This window comes from Thamnophis elegans, chromosome 17, assembly GCF_009769535.1.
Source record: "Thamnophis elegans isolate rThaEle1 chromosome 17, rThaEle1.pri, whole genome shotgun sequence".
Taxonomy (NCBI): Eukaryota; Metazoa; Chordata; class Lepidosauria; order Squamata; family Colubridae; genus Thamnophis; species Thamnophis elegans.
Window position 1 is genome coordinate 6,582,028 of NC_045557.1, and position 20,251 is coordinate 6,602,278.

At 47.7% G+C, this 20,251-nt stretch overlaps 1 protein-coding gene across 3 annotated transcripts; it reads left to right on the forward strand.

Annotated features, from left to right (window-relative positions):
* The first annotated feature begins 331 nt into the window (after nucleotides 1–331).
* Nucleotides 332–18,503, forward strand: LOC116520042 (sodium/calcium exchanger 1-like). 3 transcript variants are annotated; one of them, XM_032234188.1, is made up of 7 exons: nucleotides 572–2,082; nucleotides 10,940–11,018; nucleotides 11,120–11,158; nucleotides 11,303–11,410; nucleotides 12,479–12,578; nucleotides 13,816–14,088; nucleotides 18,127–18,503. In XM_032234188.1, exons 1-7 carry the CDS (start codon nucleotides 587–589, stop codon nucleotides 18,501–18,503), a joined length of 2,472 nt encoding a protein of 823 aa, XP_032090079.1. In that variant the 5' UTR covers nucleotides 572–586. The 3 variants fall into 3 exon arrangements, with proteins under 3 accessions (XP_032090077.1, XP_032090079.1, XP_032090078.1); XM_032234186.1 differs by lacking the exon at nucleotides 11,120–11,158 and having other exon boundaries at nucleotides 332–2,082; nucleotides 10,940–11,046; nucleotides 11,289–11,410; XM_032234187.1 differs by lacking the exon at nucleotides 11,120–11,158 and having other exon boundaries at nucleotides 10,940–11,099; nucleotides 11,327–11,410.
* The last annotated feature ends 1,748 nt before the right edge of the window (nucleotides 18,504–20,251 follow it).

Sequence of the window (20,251 nt, forward strand, 5' to 3'; positions counted from 1 at the left end):
AGAGGGGTGGACTTCAACTCCCAGAATCCCCCAGACAGCAGGCTTTAAGAGAGGTGGACCTCAACTCCTAGAATTCCCCAGCCAGCAGGCTTTAAGATGGGTGGACTTCAACTCCCAGAATTCCAGTGTGGTTGGCTGGGGAATTCTGGGAGTTGAAGTCCACTCATCTTAAAGTTAGGTTGAGAAACGCTCAAGGGATAACGTTGGGAGCCATCTTTGGAGTGTTTATGAATCATCTCGTGGTGGCCCTTGGAGACCCAAATATCAGCTGTGAGTGATGGGCTCTGTAACCCTTTTTCTTTCCTCTCTCTCTCTCCCCAGAGTCGTCATCTCCACCATGTCTCCGCTGAAGACGTCAATCCTGCTCTTAGCTCTGTTCCTCCCGTCGCTGCTGGCCACAGTGGACGATGCCTTGGGTCTGCCCAGGACTGGCTCATCTTCTCCAGACGGTGGCAACCGTAGCTCCAAGTGCCAGGAAGTCACCGAGTGCCAGGAAGGTGTAATCTTACCTGTGTGGCTCCCTCAGAATCCTTCCGTGGGAGATAAGGTGGCCCGGGCCATTGTTTACTTTGTGGCCCTCATCTACATGTTCCTGGGCATGTCCATCATTGCCGACCGCTTCATGGCCTCCATTGAAGTCATCACCTCGCAGGAGAGGGAGATCACCATTAAGAAACCCAACGGGGAGACTACAACGACCACCATTCGTATCTGGAACGAGACGGTCTCCAACCTCACTTTGATGGCCCTGGGGTCGTCCGCCCCCGAGATACTCCTGTCCATCATTGAGATCGTGGGGCATGGCTTCCATGCAGGAGACATGGGCCCCAGCACCATTGTGGGCAGCGCCGCTTTTAACATGTTCATCATCATCGCCGTCTGCATCCACGTCGTCCCTCAAGGTGAGGTACGGCGCATCAAACACCTGCGGGTTTTCTTCGTCACGGCGGCCTGGAGCATCTTTGCTTACATCTGGTTGTACCTCATCTTGGCCTGGTTCTCTCCCGGCGAGGTGGAACTGTGGGAAGGTCTTCTCACCTTCCTGTTTTTCCCAATCTGCGTCCTCCAAGCTTGGGTGGCTGACCGCAGACTCCTCTTCTACAAGTACGTCCACAAAAGGTACCGGACGGATAAGACGCGGAATCTCATTATCGAGAGCGAGGGCGACGTCGGCTACCCGAAAATGGACATCGAGATGGATAACTCGCTCAAGGAAGGATCGGAAGGTCTGGGCGATACGGGGAAGGATCAAGACGAGGAGGCCCGCAGGGACATGGCACGCACCTTGCGTGATTTGAAACAGAAGAATCCCGACAAGGACATGGAACAACTGATCGAAATGGCCAACTATCAAGTACTGGTCCAGCAGCAGAAAAGCCGCGCTTTCTACCGCATCCAAGCAACCCGTATGATGATCGGAGCCGGGAATATCCTCAAGAAACACGCGTCCGATCAGGCCCGCAAAGCGATCAGCATGCAGAAAGTCCAGACGGAGGAAGACGAATCAGTGACCAGAGTCGGTTTCGAACCAGCTCACTATCAGTGCTTCGAGAACTGTGGCTCTGTGGTCCTGACCGTGGCCCGTCGAGGAGGGGATCTGGCCTGCGTCAGTGTGCGAGTGGATTTCCGTACGGAAGACGGGACCGCGAACGCTGGCTCTGACTACGAATTTGCAGAGGGTACCTTGCTCTTCAAGCCAGGAGAGACGCACAAGGAACTGCGAGTGGGGATCATTGACGACGATATTTTTGAAGAGGACGAGTATTTTTACGTCCATCTCAGCAACGTCAGGGCAGCCTGGGCCGAGCCGGGTCCGGCCCCCCCTCCGAAAGCTTGTCTCGCGCCCTCCAAGATGGCCACTGTGACCATCTTCGATGACGACCACGCCGGTATCTTTACCTTTGAGGGACCCTCTAAGCGAGTGAGCGAAAGCGTCGGCGTGGTGCACATCAAAGTGCTGAGGACTTCGGGGGCCCGCGGGCGAGTGGCTATCCCCTACCACACCATCGAGGGCACGGCTAAAGCCGGCGAGGATTACGAGGAAGTAGCCGGCAAGGTGGAGTTTCAGAACGACGAGACGGTGTAAGATAACGGCATGGGGACCCCGATGGGAATGGCGGAAAGGGGAGGAAGGACAGTGAATGTGCGGGAGGTGGGAAAATGGATTATCGAGTTATGGCGAACCTTTTCGACACAGAATGCCCCAAACGAATGTGCTTGGGCGCCAGAGCACCGGGTTTCTAGCATACTCATGCACCAGCCAGTTGGTCTGCGTGCGTGCCAGAGCACTGGAAACGTGAAGACCAGCTGGCTGGCACACACATTCCTGTTTTTTGGGCAGTTTGGGTCATTTTTCAGCGCATTTTTGGCACAGTTTTGGATCGAAAAACAGCCCGAAAATAGCCTGAAAAACGGTATGTTTTGTTGCCGTTTTGCAGGGCTCCGGCACCCACAAAGAGCAGCTGGCTGCTGTGATGTGCACACCAGAAAGCAGAAGAGTAGCTGGCGATGGCACACGGGCCCACAATTACAGTGGAAATAAAAACGGGGTAATTTGAAGAGGGCAACGTATCTGATATTTAAGGCTTTGGGGAGGAATTAAAAAAAAACCTATAGTTATTTGGAGCGTGTTTTTTGTAATTCCCGGCCTGGGTTTTCAGGCGGCTGGAATGGGACTGTTCGGCGCTTGAGAAATCTTGGCAATAAAGAAAAGCCGTTGACTTGAACTACGGGGACACCACCAAAAAGGCCACGCTCCTTATTGGGAGCTGCTGTATGCCGGTGTGTATCATTTCTTCATTTTCCAGGCCCTGTGAATAGTCCTCGGCTAACAGCAGTTCATTTAGCGACCGTTCCAAGTTACAACGGCGCTGGGGAAAAAGGGACTTACGGCAATTTTTTCTCACTTCCCTTGCAGCATCCCCAGGGTCACGTAATCAAAATTCAGACGCTTGGCAACTGACTCATATTTACGACGGTTGCTGCGTCCTGGGTGTGTGTGTGTGTGTCACGTGATCCAATTTTGGGACCATCCGACAATTGTATTCATTTATAAAATTTGTTTGCCGTTCATGTTTTGTCCAACAACACAAAACAACCTTTGGGAAACATTAAAACAGTAAAGACGACGGCAGATTAAAAACATTCACAAATGACCTACGATTCCCACTGGCTCCAGAATGACCGTTGCTAAGCGAGGAGGAGTTAAGCGAGCCTGATGTTAGGACGTCTTTCAACCACGGTTGTTAAGAGAATCACTGCAGTCGTTAAGTGAATCAAGTGATTGTTCAGCAAGTCTGGCTTTTGGAGCCAGCGGGGAAGGTCACAGATGGTGATTGCGGGAGGCGAGGATGTTTTCAGCCGTCGTAAGTACGTGCTGGTTTTACTGCCTTTCTTGCCACCATTGTTAAATCCCTGCAAGTTATTAAATTAATTACGCGGTTGTTAAGTGAATCTGCTTCCCCCCCCCACCCCGTGGACTTTGCTTGTCGGAAGGTCCCAAAATGGGATGATGTGACCCACCCACCCCAGGACGCTGCCACCGTCGTAAATATGAGTCAGTTGTCAAACGTCTGAATTTCGATCACGTGCAGGGGTGGGTTTCTCGCCCTGTTCCAACCGGTTCGGTTGGAACGAGGCTGGCGGCGTCCTCGCGCACGTGTGCGGCGTCCTCGCGCACGCGTGCGGCGCACGCATGCAGACTAGCATCTGTGCGATGCTCCAGCTGCTCCTGGAGGATCGCGCAGGCGCTGTATGCGTCCTGCGCATGCGTGGAAGCGCAGAATTCATCAAAACCGGGTAAGGAGCGGGCGCGCGCGGGTGCGGGTGCGGGCCTTCGCCGTTCCCGGAAGTTACTTACTTCCGCGTTCGGCGACCAACCGGATCGCAGGGACCGCTGCGAACCGGTTGAAACCCATCCCTGATCACGTGACACTGGGGATGCTGCAAGTCGTTAAGTGTGAAAGAATGGCCGTAAGTCCCTTTTACCCCCAGCGCCGTTGTAACTTGGAACGGTCGCTAAATGATTTGCTGTTAGCGGAGGACTAGTCCCAGGGCCTGGAAAATGAAGAAATAGCAATAGCAATAGCAGTTAGACTTATATACCGCTTCATAGGGCTTTCAGCCCTCTCTAAGTGGTTTACAGAGTCAGCATATCGCCCCCAACAACAATCCGGGTCCTCAATGAATGATACGCACTGGCATACGGAAGCTTACAATAAGGAGCGTGGCCTTTTTGGTGGTGGCACCGTAGTTCAAGTCAACGGCTTTTCATTATTGCCAAGATTTCTCAAACGCCGGAGAGTCCCATTCCAACCGCCTAAAAACACACGCCGGGAATCACAAAAACCATCCTCCAGTTCCCAAATAACTCTAGGCTCTCTTTTCTTCCTCTCCCACTTCTGCAAGGTCTTAAATATCAGCTACGTTGCCCTCTTCAAATTACCCCGTTTATTTTATTTTCCACTCCGACAATTACGTGGTTGGATATTAAAATTTTCCAGCTTTCGGTACACCGTTTATCAGATTTAACGGTTTTTAATTTGTTTTAATGGGTTTTTGTTCGGGCAGGAAGGAGTCGGCTACTACGGGAATTAGGCGGTGGGAGATGATAAATGTTTATAATAATCCAGAAAAGATATAAGCCACAGTAGCAGGGCAGCAAGGGATTTTTACTACATTTAAGTACAAAATGTTTGTGGGTTTTTTGGTGTGTTTTACTGACTATGGTACAAACTCCGAAAACTTTTGGGCACATTAAAAAAAAAACTACCCAATTTCTCTGAAAAAAAGACAGGTCTTATTTTTTTTTGACCCTCGAAATAAATGCTAGGCCTTATTTTCGGGGAGGTCTTATTATTTTTGAGGTCCAGGAGGCTCCTTAACCTCGGCCCGTGGCTCGTGGATCAGTTGATCCAGTGGTGGGTTCCTCTCCCTGTCACTACCGGTACGGTGCTCACGAGGCCGCGCTTCCTTTCGTGCACACGCACTGCGCACACCCCATACCGGTATACTGTCAGCTGCTCCCGGATACTACCGATACGACCGTACCGGGCCATACCGACTGAAACCCACCACTGAGCTGATCCAGAGAGGGCTGGAAAGCCTGTCTCTGTTTCTGGCACACTCTGGCCAGCCCTGGAGTCTCTGGGCCTGCTGCTCTTCTTGCGGCCGCCACTAAGAGAAGCAGCATGGTAGCTAGGGTCTGCGGGAGCGGCCTCCACAAGGCCGTTCCGTGTAGATGACAGGTGCATGTGGGGCAGGGGGGGTTCCTGCCAGTTCTAACCTCTTCTATAGAAGAGGTTCCACAAATCTACAGTGCCGTTTAGAACCGGTTCCAGCTCCCTCCCCCAGCCCGTCCACACATCATCAAGATGAAGAGCGAGAGGAGGAATTCTGGGAGTTGAAGTCCACAAGTCTTAAAGCTGTCAAGTTTGAACACCCCTGGGGTTTTTTTTTCTAAAGGGTTAGGGGTGCGAGGGTCTTGTAACTTGACAGCTTTAAGACTTGCGTGCTTCAAATGCCAGTTTCTGAGCCAACATGACTGGAGGAGGAATTCTGGGAGTTGAAGTCCACAAGTCTTAAAGCTGTCAAGTTTGAACACCCCTGGGTTTTTTTTTCCTAAAGGGTTAGGGGTGCGAGGGTCTTGTTACTTGACAGCTTTAAGACTTGCGTGCTTCAAATGCCAGAGTTTCTGAGCCAACATTTTGGTTGCTAAGCAAGAGCGTTGTTAAGTGAGTTTCACTACGTTTTACAAGTTGGCCACTCCCACCCGGTCACATGGCCAGCAAGCCACTCCCACAAAGCAGGCCACACCTACAGAAGAGGTTCTAAAAAATGTTGAAACCCACCACTGGTGTGGGGCGTGTGGAATATTTCCCCCCCCTTCCCCTCCCCCAGGAAATGGCGGGGACCGGCTGCGCATGTGTTTAAATAGTTTAGGGGAGGGCTTATTTTGGGGGGAGGGATTATTATCCAGGGAGGTCTTATTTTCAGGGATTTTCCAGTTTTAATTCCTCTTTCAAGAAAGGGTAAAAAACATAATTAAAAAAAAATCAGTAAATAGGCAGGTTTATGATGATTTCGGGCCCGTCATTTTTCCCAGCAACAGCCTACCGTACAGGGCTGTTGCGGAGAAAATTTAGAGGAGGAAAATGAAGATGTAAAAAAAAAAAAAAAGACATGGGAAGAATGACACCTCATGCTTACTGACAAAGTCCTCGGCTTACGACCGCAATGGGGGCCAGAATTTCCAATGCTAGGCAAGGTCGACTGTTAAGTGAGTCAGACTAAATTTTGCAGACTTTTTTTTCGCCAGGGTTCTTAAATGAATCCCTGCAGATTTAAAGAGCCGGGCAGATTTTGTAGACGACAATAAAAACAAGGTTCAACCAGGACTTCCTTGATTTTATTTTAGTGCTTTTTCTGACAGTAGTTTCTGTACTGCTGAATTGTATTGACGCTTGGTAGCTTACGGGATCATAAAAACAGCCATAAAGTCAACATACATCATGGATAATCAAATAATATTTAAACAGAACAGTGCAGGTAGTCCTCAATTTATAAGGCATCTGGAGCAAGAATCAGACAGATAGATAGATGGATGGATGGATGGATAAATGGATAAATGGGTGGATGGATAAATAGATATTGGATGGCAGGCAGGCAGGCAGGCAGGCAGGGTGGATGGATGGATGGCAGGAAGGAAGGAAGGAAGGAAGGAAGGAAGGAAGGAAGGAAGGAAGGAAGGAAGGAAGGACAGTGAGAGATGGATAGATACACCCTGGTGGAGGGATGGAGAGAGAGAGAGAGAGAGAAGAGATAGATGACAGATAGAATGTTAGAATGAGTTTGATTAAAAGATAAAATGAGATAAATGGAATGGAATTGATAAAGAGACAGACAGACAAAATGAGATAGATAGAATGAAATAGATGGAATGTGATAGATAGTTTGATAGAGATATGAGAGAGAGAGAATGAAAAAATGATAGAATAGAATTTCATAGCATAAAGTAGAGTGAGATAGATAGATGATATATAGATAGATAGATAGATAGATAGATAGATAGATAGATAGATAGATAGATAGAGATAGATAGATAGATAGATAGATAGATAGATGATTGAATGAGAGATTAATGGTTAGAATAAGATAGATAGAATTAGGAGGGAGAGAGAGAGAGAGAGAGGATAATAGAATGGAAGATTAATGATTAGAATAAGATAGAATTATATGATAGATGATAGATAGATAGATAGATAGATAGATAGATAGATAGATAGATAGATAGATAGATAGATAGATAGATAGATAGATAGATAGAGGTTGATTGAATAATGGTTAGAATAAGATAGAATTACATAGATAGATGATAGATAGATAGATAGATAGATAGATAGATAGATGATAGATAGATAGATAGATAGATAGATAGATAGATGATAGATAGATAGATAGATAGATAGATAGATAGATAGATAGATAGATAGATAGATAGATAGATGATAGATAAAGAGAGAGGGGATGATTGAATTAGAGATTAATGGTTAGAATAAGATAGAATTAGATGATTGAGAGAGAGAAAGAGAGAGAGAGAAGATAACAGAATGAAAGATTAATGGTTAGAATAAGATAGAATTATATGATAGGTAGAGAGAGAGAGAGATGATAGATAGATAGAGAGAGAGAGAGAGAGAGAGGATGATTGAATGAGAGATTAATGGTTAGAATTAGATGATTGAGGGAGAGAAAGAGAGAGAGAGAGAGAGGATAATAGAATGAAAGATTAATGGTTAGAATAAGATAGAATTATATGAGAGAGAGAGAGAGAGAGAGAGAGAGAGAGAGAGATCTCATTAAGTTCATGTTTAGTGTTGACATTATAGCCTGTTATTAAAAATATGCAAGGGGGACCCAAGAGTTAGTTCAATTCGTGGCACTTTGCCCAATGTTCAGGGACACCATCGTTTCATGCTAAAGACCCACATCCGTTTGCAACACAAACAGCAGAGGCCACGGCTTCAAACAGCCTCAAACCGTTTCCCACCGGGGCTCCCTTCCACCAAGCAAACCCCTCCGAGCCTCCGACACATGGCATTAATTTCTGGAAACGTTCAATCTTCCCTCTGCCAAGCCTCGTCTCGCTTAGCCTCCCAACTTGACAGAGATTGACCTAATTGGCGAGAGGAGCGAGGGGTGATGGTGGAAGGACACGCTGGGTCAACAGGCGGGTGTGAAAACACGGGTGGGGGGGGGAGAGGCACCCAAGCCGGCCTCCCAAAAGGAGAAGGTGTGAAACGCGGCCCTCCTGGCACATGGGAAGGGTGCCAGACGTGACGGAGGAGACGCAGAAAGTTTAAAGCGAGCGACAGGAGGAGAAATGCAGCTCCATCCATTCAAAATAAGGCCTTTTTTCTCCTTTAACCTAGTTCGGTTAAACCCTAGTTCGGGTTTCTTAGGGCAGAGCTAAATGAAACCTACAAGGGTTTTTGGCATCTTTTGATGTCCTTTGCGAGAAAAATCGCAAAAAGCGGTAGGATGCTGAGCTTGTCGATCAGAAAGGTCGGCAGTTCGAATACTGCGTAACGGAGTGAGCTCCCGTGACTTCTCCCAGCCTCTGCCAACCTAGCAATTCAAAAGCACGTAAAAAATGCAAGTAGAAAAATGGGAACCGCCTTTGGTGGGAAGGGAACAGCGTTCCGTGCGTCTTCGGCATTGAGTCATGCCGGCCACATGACCACGGAGACGTCTTCGGACAGCGCTGGCTCTCCGGCTTTGAAACGGAGATGAGCACCGCCCCCTAGAGTTGGGAACGACTAGCACATAAGTGCGAGGGGAACCTTTACCTTTACCTTATAAACTGATTTTAGAACTGATTTTTCCAGAGGTTTTGATTGTCCAGAGGGGTTGAGCAGGGCTGATGTCACTGGGAGTCCTAGCTATAAATTCCCTGTATATCTTAATCCTCTCTCTCTCTCTCTCTCTCTCTCTCTCTCTCTCTCTCTCTATCTATCTATATCTCTATCTATCTCTCTATCTCTCTATCTCTCTATCTCTCTATCATATATATATATATATATATATATATATATATATATATATATATATATATATATATCGATATCGATAGATAGATAGATAGATAGATAGATAGATAGATAGATAGATAGATAGATAGATAGATAGATAGATATAGTGTCACAACCCCTGGTATGCCCCAATTATGGAAGCTAACTGCTTCCATTATCTGTCTATCGGCTCGTCACAAGAGACCATCACGACAGAAACCCAATATTTTTACTGTTGCCTTTGTTACATTTGTGTTGTATTTGTGCTGATAAATAATGGTTTAATGGCTTAATGGTTAAGACATCTACCTAAAATGTAATACAGCCCAGGTTCGAATCCCAGTAAGGGTATGGCTAGCTGATGAGAGCTAAATAGCTTGAAATAGATCTATACTAGTCTCCCTTTATTTATTTATCAGCACAAATACAACATGTATGTATGTATGTATGTATGTATGTATGTATGTATGTATGTATGTATATATATACACACACACACATATATTATATTATATTATATTATATTATATTATAGTATAGTATAGTATAGTATAGTATAGTATAGTATAGTATAGTATAGTATAGTATAGTATTGTATTGTATTGTATTGTATTGTATTGTATTATTATATTATATTATATTATATTTTATATATATATAATGTAAATCTTTGGTTATTCGGGTTTTCTCCCACGTAAAATTGGAGGTGTCTTGCTCCTGGAAGCACGAAGCCTGAAGATGACGAATGAGACTTCGTCGAAACGTCGCCAAGACACCTCCAATTTTACGGGGGAGAAAACCCAAATAACCAAAGACCTACATACTAACACCCGCGAAAACCTCAGAAAATATATATATTGCTCATAGAAAAGGACTCCAGGAACAAATGTCTGCCTTGTCATCTCTTCGAAGTGTGGCCGTCAAATGGCTGCCGACAGATGTTTACCGCTGGGAACTGGAGCCAAACTCCGTGGCCTCGGGTAAAAGTGGGGAAAAAAATAAAATAGAATAAACTCAGATACTACTTTTTTTTCCGCTTTAACCGGAGGCCACGAGTGGGGAAAAAAAATGCAGAGAAATTATTCTCGGCACGGAACGGCGTTTTGCTTATAACTGCAGGGAAACGTATAGGAGGTCCCCGACTTACGACCACAGTGGGGGATTGGAATGTCCGTCGCTAAGCAAGGCAGTGAGTTGGGCCCGGTGCGATGACTTGCCCGGGTTGTTAAGCAAATCGGCGCAGTTTGTTAAGTGTATCGCGGTTTTATTAAGCGAATCTGGCTTCGCCCACTGACTTTTGATGGTTGGCAGCCAGCCGGGAAGATATTAATAGATTAACAGAGTTGGAAGGGACCTTGTAGGTCATCTAGTCCAACCCACCACTCAAGCAGGGGACCCCACTTACTCCGTTTCTGAAACATGGCAGTGGATCCCACATGGTGATTGCGAGAGGCCGCCTCCATCGTTAATTCATGCCAATTGCCTCCATTTTGATCGACCATGGGGAATGCTGTAACAGTCATAAGTGTGAGGACTGGCCCTAAGTAATTTTGAGTGATTGCAACGGTACAAATGGTTGTTGAGTCGAAGATTACCTGTGTGGTTGTGTATGCCGAACAAACAATAGGAGGATCTAAGACTTACAAATTCTTTGACATTACGTCAAAGTTGCTTTAAACAGCACTGGAAAAACTTGAGCCAGTCCTCACACTTACGACTGTCCTGCACCCCGAAAGCTGGAAAATATAGAAGCTGTTGTTTTTTTTTTAAAAAAAAAGAAAATTGCAAACATTTTGGTGCAAAGGAATTAAAAGAGTTTGTGGCGATGTTGGGAGTTTCAGTTTGAACGGGTTTCTTTCTCCCTCTCTTAGAAGATACATCGAGATTAAAATAATCGACGATGAGGAGTATGAAAAAAATAAGAACTTCCACCTGCAGTTGGGACCCCCGGTTATTTTGGACATCGGAATCCGGCACGGTAAGGATGGGAAGAAGAAAAAGAAAGAAATTCCCCCCCCCCCACAAAATCCGGTTTTCACTTAAATCCGGAGAAGTTAGAGAGAGTCCCTTTGAGTCTTCTTTCTCCGTCCGTTGTGTAGCTGAGGGCTACGCAGCCTCTTATCTAACCATTCCCCAAGCAGCGTCTTTTTCCTCCGTTGCTCAAGGTCTTTCTCCCAGGTCCGTTATAACGGCAATCTCTTTTCCCCCATCCTATCCTAGGTGACACCAACGAGAATCAACTGCCTGCAGGAGAGCAGGAAAAAATTTCCAAAATGGGGTACCCCACTTTGGGAGAAAACGCCAAACTTGAAGTTATAATTGAGGAATCTTACGAGTTTAAGGTAGTCCCCCCTCCCTCTGTCTGTCTGTCTCTCTTTGACTCTCTCTCGCTGACTCTCTGTCTCTTTCTCTCTCTCTCTCCATCTCTCTCTGTCTTTCTCTCTCTGTGTCTCGTTCTGTCTGTCTCTCTCTTTCTCTCTGTCTCTTTCTTTTTGTCTCTCTCTCTCTGTCTTTCTCTCCTCTGTCTGTCCGTCTCTGTGTCTCTTTCTCTGTCTCTCTCTCTCTCACAGTCTCTTTCTCTTTGTCTCTCTCTCACTTTCTCTCTGTGTCTCGTTCTGTCTGTCTCTCTTTCTCTCTCTCACTCTGTCTCTTTCACTTTGACTCTCTCTCTTTCTCTCTGTCTCATTCTGTCTCTCTTTCTCTCACTCTGTCTCATTCTTTGTCTCTTTCTCTCTCACTTTCTCGGTCTCTCTGTCTCTGTGCCTCTTTCTCGCTCTCTCTGTCTCTGTCTCTCTTTCCCTCTCTCACTCTGTCTTTTTCTCTTTGTCTCTCTCTGTGTTTTTCTCTCTCTCTCTCCTGTCTGTCTCTGTGTCTGTCTCTCTCTCACTGTCTCTTTCTTTGTCTCTCTCTCTTTCTGTGTCTCGTTCTGTCTGTCTCTCTCTCACTTTCTCTCTGTGTCTCGTTCTGTCTGTCTCTCTTTCTCTCACTCTGTCTCTTTCTCTTTGACTCTCTCTTTCTCTCTCTGTTTCATTCTGTCTCTCTTTCTCTCACTCTCTCTTTCTCTTTGTCTCTTTCTCTCTCTCTTTCTCTGTCTCTTTGTCTCTGTGCCTCTTTCTCGCTCTCTGTCTCTGTCTCTCATTCTCCCACTCTCTCTCTTTCTCTTTGTCTCTCTTTCTGTCTCTCTCTGTCTCTCTTTCTCTCTCTCATTCTGTCTTTTCTCTGTGGCCGTGAGCCACAGTTTTTAAAGAACATTTATCTTTTATTCCATGCCAAGCTATGCTAAATTAGCTTCGATCAGACGGCGACATTGAAAGCAAAACAATTGCTAACAGGGAGGGGGGAGCCCCCCCTTCCCCCCAAGATCCACCCACGTACCCCATTTCACCTCCCTCCAACCTCTTCTCCTCCAGAGCACAGTGGACAAACTGATCAAGAAAACCAACTTGGCGCTGGTGGTGGGAAGCAGCAGCTGGCGAGAGCAGTTCGTAAGCGCCGTCACGGTTAGTGCCGGTAAGAGAATTGAATTGAATATTTTATTTGGCCAAGCGCCATTGGACACCCAAGGAATTTTTTGTGCGGAAGCCCTCCGTATGCATGCAAAGCAACAGAGAGAACACGCGTGTGTGTGTGTGTGTGTGTGTTGCAGCATAACTCTGGAACGCCTCAAGCAATTTCAACCAAGCTTGGTACACAGATGACTTACTCTCTGGAAACAAATATTTGGGGGGGTAAGACACCCCTAACGCCCCTTGGGGGTGTGTATTCTGTTAAGATGCAGGCTGTTGTGCCTTAAAATGGCTTCTACTGTACTGCCGTACTGGCTTCTACTGTACAGTGCCATGGTGACAGCTTCACAGTACTCCACAAGGGGGCTCCCTCTGGTAAGGGGGAAAATCCAACATTAGAAATTACATTTGATCCGGACATTTTCCCCCTATAAATAAATACGCGGGGAACGCCAGGTTATCAGCTAGTAATTAATGATACTACAGCCACACGATATGGGTTAACGTTGATTGCTCTTTGAGCGATAAAACGACGTTCCATCAAGGGTGTGCTGTCGGCAGCAACGTCTGGGGTTCAATCAGAGCGCGATGACATTGATTGACGTAGCCGCCCAGCGTCCACTCAACCACAGCAAAACTCCCCGACCCTTCCAGTAACCCCAAATTCTGGCTTACTGTGAAACACCCACCCCTCTGAAAACTAACCCAGGTTAACAACAGCCTGGGGTAGCATGTTGGGAGTCAAAATGGAGGCCGGATTTGTCCCAACTTTGTTGTGTGTTGTGTCCCAACTTTGTTGTGTCCCAACTTCGTTCTGTAGAGTGACGTTTTCAAGGCAGGGCTGGGGGTGGGGGCGGCGGAAACAAGGAAGAGGGAATTCCTGCCGTTTTGAGGACAACAATTTGTTGGTAATAAATTGCCCTTCGGAAGCTGTGAGTGCCTCAGTATCGGTAGTGTAGGTCTCGCGCAAGAGCCGGGTCTCGCGCAAGAGCGGGGTGGGGGGAGTTGGACTGGATGACCTCGAAGGTCCCCCTTACAACTCTTGTTACTGTGGGAGTTGCGAGTGCTTCATCACCGGAGGCTTTTGAAAAGAGACCGGATGGCCATTTATCAGAAATAGTAGAGGTCTCGCGCGAGAGCGGAGGGGGAGGGGGTGGGACGAGATGACCTCCAAGGTCCCTTCCAACTCTTCTTCCTGTTACCGAGAGAGACCGAATCCGAGTTTTTATGACCCCTGACAGGTGACGATGAAGACGACGACTCGGGCGAGGACCGCCTTCCTTCCTGCTTCGACTACATCATGCATTTCCTCACCGTCTTCTGGAAAGTTCTGTTCGCCTTCGTGCCGCCCACCGAGTATTGGTGCGGCTGGGCTTGCTTCCTGGTCTCCATCTGCCTCATCGGGGTGCTCACGGCCCTCACCGGAGACCTGGCCTCTCACTTCGGCTGCACCATCGGCCTCAAGGACTCAGTCACGGCGGTGGTGTTCGTGGCGCTGGGTACTTCCGTGCCTGGTTAGTGACGGGTGCGGGAGGGCCTTACACACACACACACACATATGTCCAGACACAGAGTGGTCAAGTGGGGATGGGTGGTATCAGATATGCTGCATTCTTCTGTGAGGAATAGAGCAGAAGAGAATAGCAATAGCAGTGGACTTATATACCGCTTCATAGGCCTTTCAGGCCTCTCTAAGCGGTTTACAGAGAGTCAGCATATTGCCCCCAACAATCTGGGTCCTCATTTTACCCACCTCGGAAGGATGGAAGGCTGAGTCAACCCTGAGCCGGTGAGATTTGAACCGCTGACCTGCTGATCTAGCAGTAGCCTGCAGTGCTGCATTTAACCACTGCGCCACCTTGGCTATTGAATAGAAGCCAATAGGAATAGGAATAAGAATAGAATAGAATAGAGCAGAAGGGAATAGAATAAGAATAGAATAGAACAGAACAGAATAGAACAGAGCAGAAGAGAATAGGAATAGGAATAAGATTAGAATAAAGCAGAATAGAATAGAATAGAATAGAATAGAGCAGAAGGGAATAGAATAAGAATAGAATAGAGCAGAAGAGAATAGGAATAGGAATAAGATTAGAATAAAGCAGAATAGAATAGAACAGAACAGAATAGAATAGAGCAGAAGAGAATAGGAATAGGAATAAGAATAGAATAGAATAAAGCAGAAGAGAAGAGAATAGAGCAGAAGGGAATAGAATAAGAATAGAATAGAATATAGCAGAAGAGAATAGGAATAAGATTAGAATAAAGCAGAATAGAATAGAACAGAATAGAACAGAGCAGAAGGGAATGGAATAAGAATAGAATAGAGCAGAATAGGAATAGAATAGAATAGAGCAGAATAGAATAGAATAGTGCAGAATAGAATAGAATAGTGCAGAATAGAATAGAATATGAATAGAATAGAATAGAATAAGAGTAGACCAGAAGAGAAGAGAATAGGAATAGGAATAGAACAGAATTAGACTACAGCAGAATAGAACCAAGGGGGAACCCTGGAGGTCCTCTAGTCAAACCCCCTGCTCAAGCAAGAGATCCTCAACCCTTTCAGACAAATGGCTGTGCAATCTCTTCTTAAAAACCTCCAGTCATGGAAGTGCCCACGATTTCTGGAGGGAATGAAAAGCAAAGCCCCCCCTTTTGCCCCTCTAAAAAAATAAATAAACACAAACATGAGAATTCCACAGGGGTTTAGCTGTCGGGCCGCTCCCGTGTTGCAGATGCTCTCTTGAAATAATCCTGGTCTCCCCAGATGCACCCCCCCCCTCCCCTTGCCCACCAAGGGCTTTGACAGGCCCTCCGGAGCAAGTCCTAAATTTGCTTTTCTGCTATTTAAGGAGCCTTGACTCACCCAAGGGGCCCTGACAATGTCAGGGACTCGCGGCTGAGCGAGCCGAAAGTCGACTCACGAAACGCACAGCTGACACAACACCACGACGTGGAAAACGGGCCGGGTGGATTTCAAAGCAGGCGTGTGCAAAACGCCTTTTCACTTCGCCCGTCAAACAAGGGGGTGAAAAAAACAAGCCCTTGCAATTAAAAAACGAAACAGCCTCTTATCCTTTTTTTAGGCTGGTAACGATAACATTGCATCTCCCAAGTCGGGGAGGAGTGACGTGCAAATGTTTCCTTGCTCGCTTGCCCGCCACTTTTTCCCTTCTCTCGATTCTGATGGGCTGCTAGGAATTTAGCGCCCTATTATTAGTGCAAACCCACTCGTTCATTCCAGTGAATTTGGGAGCGAACCCTCCCCCCCTCTTTTTTTTTTTCAGAAATAGCTGGTCTGAATAGCAGAGCGGCAAGCGACTTTTTAAAATTTTTGTTATTGGCGTGCAAGTCGTCCTCCACTTATTGCCGTTTCCAAGTTACGACCGTTGTCCGCAGTTACGACTTTTGTAGTGTCCCCCGTGAGGCGATCAAAATTCGGGCGCTTGGCAACTGGTTCGGATTGATGACCTTTGATGTGTCCCGGGAGGGGAGAGGGGGTGTGTGTGATTCTCCTTTTGCCACCTTTTGACAAGTGAAGTCAAGTGGGGGGAAGCCAGATTTGCTTAACAACTGGGTTACTGTTCTGACCCACTCCTCCGTCCAGTAACGGAAGCCGAGACACGCTTAATGAGAATGTCCTTTAATAACAAGAGCAGAATCTCGGTGGCTGAAAGCCAAGTAAACAAACAGATAAGGACCTTGGCAGCAAGGCCGACAAACCTTGGCAGCAATTCAGACAAACTCTGGCAGCAATCCAGCCTGCCAAGTTCGTTTCTCTTTAGTCAAAGCGTTGACTTCTGCAAGAAGGGCGTGGCACAAGCAGTCTGTTTTATAGTCTGGAGAGGAGCCTAATGACCATCAGCTGAGTGTAATTACCTCCTGTAATTACGTAGTTGTTCTTGACGCCGAGTAGCTCTTCGATGGCGTGCATCCTGGGACAACTCACTGTTGGTTTCTGGATCACTCTCCCTTGTCTGCTCCCCACTGGTCCAAGGCTCAGGCGCCACCTGGTGGCCAATCAGTCTCTCTGCGCCCTGCTCAGAGTCAGAACCCTGTCTAGGGTCCTCCACATCCTCCAGGGCCGACTCCTAGGGCCCCTCGCTGTCGGAGTCTGGTGGCAGCTCCAACGGCTCCTGCTGGGCCACAACAGTTTACTAACTTAAAAACTGCAGGGATTCGTTTAACAAGCGCAGCAAGAAAAGTCGAAAAAGAGGGCAAAAGTCACTGAATGAGAGAAATTTGGGGCTCAGTTCTAGTCGTAAGTTGTGGACTGCGTCTATTCATTCATTCATTTTGCAGCTTCTCTGCAAAATAGGCACACTTGTGAACGGCTGTTTGTCCCATTGAAAAATCTCGCTTTGGGAATGAGCAAGGGTTTTTTGGGGGGGTCGACAGAGTTAAAATCCTTGGTTAACTGAAACTGTGTGAGTTTCAGGACTTTAAACTGACATTTCTCAAGCTTTGCAACTTTTAAGATGAATGGACTTCAACTCCCAGAATCCCCCAGTCAGCTTGCTTTAAGATGAATGGACTTCAACTCCCAGAATCCCCCAGCCAGCATGCTTTAAGATGGGTGGACTTCAACTCCCAGAATTCCCCAGCCAGCGTGCTTTAAGATGGGTGGACTTCAACTCCCAGAATCCCCCAGCCAGAATGCTTTAAGATGGGTGAACTTCAACTCCCAGAATTCCTCAACCAGCATGCTTTAAGATGGGTGGACTTCAACTCCCAGAATCCCTCAGCCAGCATGCTTTAAGATGGATGGACTTCAAATCCCAGAATCCCTCAGCCAGCATGCTTTAAGATGAATGGACTTCAAATCCCAGAATCTCCCAGCCAGCATGCTTTAAGATGGGTGGACTTCAACTCCCAGAATTCCCCAGCCAGCACACCGCGTGTTGAAGTCCACAGGTCTTAAAATTGCAAAGTTCGAGAAATACTGGTTTAATCATGGGCAGGAATGAGTGGATTTCAAGAGAGGCCTATTAAATCACTGATATTGGCTACAATGCCTGATATAATTAGGACCAAAAGTTGGAGGCAGAGAGGGGGCCAGGGGCGTATGCCAATTATCAGTTGCCTTTTCCGAGTCAGGCATCAGTGAGGCAGAAGAACAGCTGGAGCCTGTTCCCAGTGTGTGCATACGCAGAGCTGCCTGACGAAGGGAATGGCTAAGGAACAGGGGTCGACTTGGGTGTAAGGCCACAGGTGGACGGTGAATGGCCCCTCCCAGAGGAAATAAAAGAGGAGCGAAAGGGGAGTGGAGTTTGCAGGAGACCATTAGTTTGCTTAATTGGTTTGTGACTCTCCGAGACTCCTGGCCAAGTTTTGCAGAGATCGGCCTGGCAGCTCTCCAAGGCAGATAAGGTCTGTGACCATAAATCCTCCTTGGAAAGACTTTGCTGGATGTGAAGGAGCAGAATTCACAGTCAATTAATAAAAGGGTTTTTTGTTGGGACAAGGAATTTGCTCAGAACAAATTCCAGGCAAGGGCCCATAAACCCACATTGGTGGCTTGGCTCACTCATCTCCATCTCTTTTTCCAGATACCTTCGCCAGCAAGGTGGCCGCCATCCAAGACCAGCACGCCGACGCTTCCATCGGTAACGTAACGGGCAGCAACGCGGTGAACGTCTTCCTGGGCATCGGCGTGGCCTGGACCATCGCCGCCAGCTACTGGGCCAGCCAGGGGAAGCGCTTCGAGGTGCAACCGGGTACCCTGGCCTTCTCCGTCACGCTCTTCACCATCTTTGCCTTCATCAGCATCGCGGTGCTGTTGTACCGCCGCCGGCCTCCTGTGGGGGGCGAGCTGGGCGGCCCCCGAATCCCCAAACTTCTGTCCACCCTGTTTTTCGTCAGCCTCTGGCTGGTCTACATCCTATTAGCATCTTTGGAAGCCTATTGCCATATCGAAGGCTTCTGAAGCGGTAGGTTCGAATCCAGGACTTTTGGGAATCCGGAAAGGACCTCACACCACTCAGAGGGACCTCCTCCTCAGGATCAGGATCACCCCTCCCTTTTTTTTTTAAATTTTCCTCTCTCTCTCCGCCGTCCATCTTGCCAAATTTTGGTGTCCGATTTAAGGCGTCCTCAGCAGGGACTAGGTGGGAGTTCCTCCACCTCGGTTTTTGGAGCACCTCAAGTCACGAGTTCGAGGCGGTGTGTCGGAGAAGACTGAAGGGGAAGGAGAAATTTTTTTGGGGGGGGGGGGGAAACTGTCCTGTCCGTGGTGCGCCTGAATGAGGGGTGGCAAGGATGGGTCCGATTTCTCTTGTTCTCCTGCATTCGTAGAAGACTTTGGGCCTCGGTGAGAGGAAGCGCCTTCCGAACCGAGTTTTTGGAACGAAGGAATTTTGCACAAAAACGATCTCCTCTTGGTCTCCCATCCGTGACAAGGAGAAGGGAAGCGGCCAGGCCGGGCCAAGAGGAGGGGACAATCCCGAAACTGCCAATTTGTCTCAAGCACAGTTCAGGCTCTCTTAAAAGCCAAACCTTCGCGCTCGTCCGGAAAACAGCACAAAACCTCTCTCCCAACGGCAGAAAAAGAGGGGGGGGAAGATAGATAAGCTGCTTTTCACTACACTTCCCCCCCCCTTACGATTCCTCCATTTCTGTCAGCCATTTTGGGGTGGAGCCCCAATTTTTATTTTTATTAGCCTTGATTTTACACATCGACCAAACATGGATATTTTATCTTTTGTGTGTCATTTCAAAACTGAGCCAAAGTGGAGGTAGTCCTTCGCTTACCACCACCGTCGGGTCGATAAGCGGGTCGTTGAATCGCGTCCAATTTCATCACCTGGTTTTGCTGCAGTCGTTAAGTGGATCGCGTGGCCATGAACCGAGCCAGGCCCCGTTTTACTTCCTGTTGCTGCTAAGCGAACCAGGCGGTCGTTCCTTGAATCGTCCCGGTTTTAACTTCCGTCAAAGCACGTCCTCTCGTTCACTGAGCCAGGCGCAATTTTACTTTGGGATGCCGTTAAGGGAAGCACGTGGTCGCGGGAGTCGTGCCCCGTCCGACAACCTCCTCCGGCTGCTGTCGTTAAGTGAATCACACGGTCGTTAAGTAAACCCGGCTTTCCTCCCCCCCAACCCACTTTGTGACGCTTGCTGAAAAAAACGTCATGGGTGACGATGCCTGTCTCCCCTTCTGAGACCACCTTCCAACCATTGTTAAACATGGGGTCGCGACTGAAAAGACGACTGAACATTGGGGTCACAAGTGTGTTCGGTAGCGTCCTAACTTGGGACAGGTCACTAAGCGGATGGTTGTATGTCGAGGACGACCTGCATTCAAATTCACTTCGTCAACTGTCGTGTCTGAAGCTGGAATCACTTGTTTTCCAAGTATTTTTCACCCCACTGTGCTCTTTCCAAAATGGGGGGGGCCCTCAGGATACCCCCACACACAACTCTGTTTGCATGGCAGCTTCTGTGCCCCCACCCCACCCCGCGGCCGAACTCGTGCCTCTCTGCGTCACTTTGTCCCAACGTCCGAATGTCCATCTTCGGCGCTTCCCTGCTGTCTGGTTTCCCCACCGGGTGACGTCGCCTGCCTCCCTGCGCTAACTTCGGATCTGTTCTCTGTTTCGTGTGTGATCTGTTTGTGTGAGTTTGTGGTTTTTTCTAAAGGCAAAAGCCCCCCCAAAAAACAACCCCAAAACATCGAAA

Coding starts and splice junctions, on each gene's coding strand:
- LOC116520042 (XM_032234186.1), top strand. CDS start 338: ATGTCTCCGCTGAAGACGTCAATCCTGCTCTTAGCTCTGTTCCTCCCG. Junction 11,411..12,478: donor AGGAATCTTACGAGTTTAAG/GTAGTCCCCCCT, acceptor CTTCTCCTCCAG/AGCACAGTGGACAAACTGAT. Junction 14,089..18,126: donor GCTGGGTACTTCCGTGCCTG/GTTAGTGACGGG, acceptor CTCTTTTTCCAG/ATACCTTCGCCAGCAAGGTG.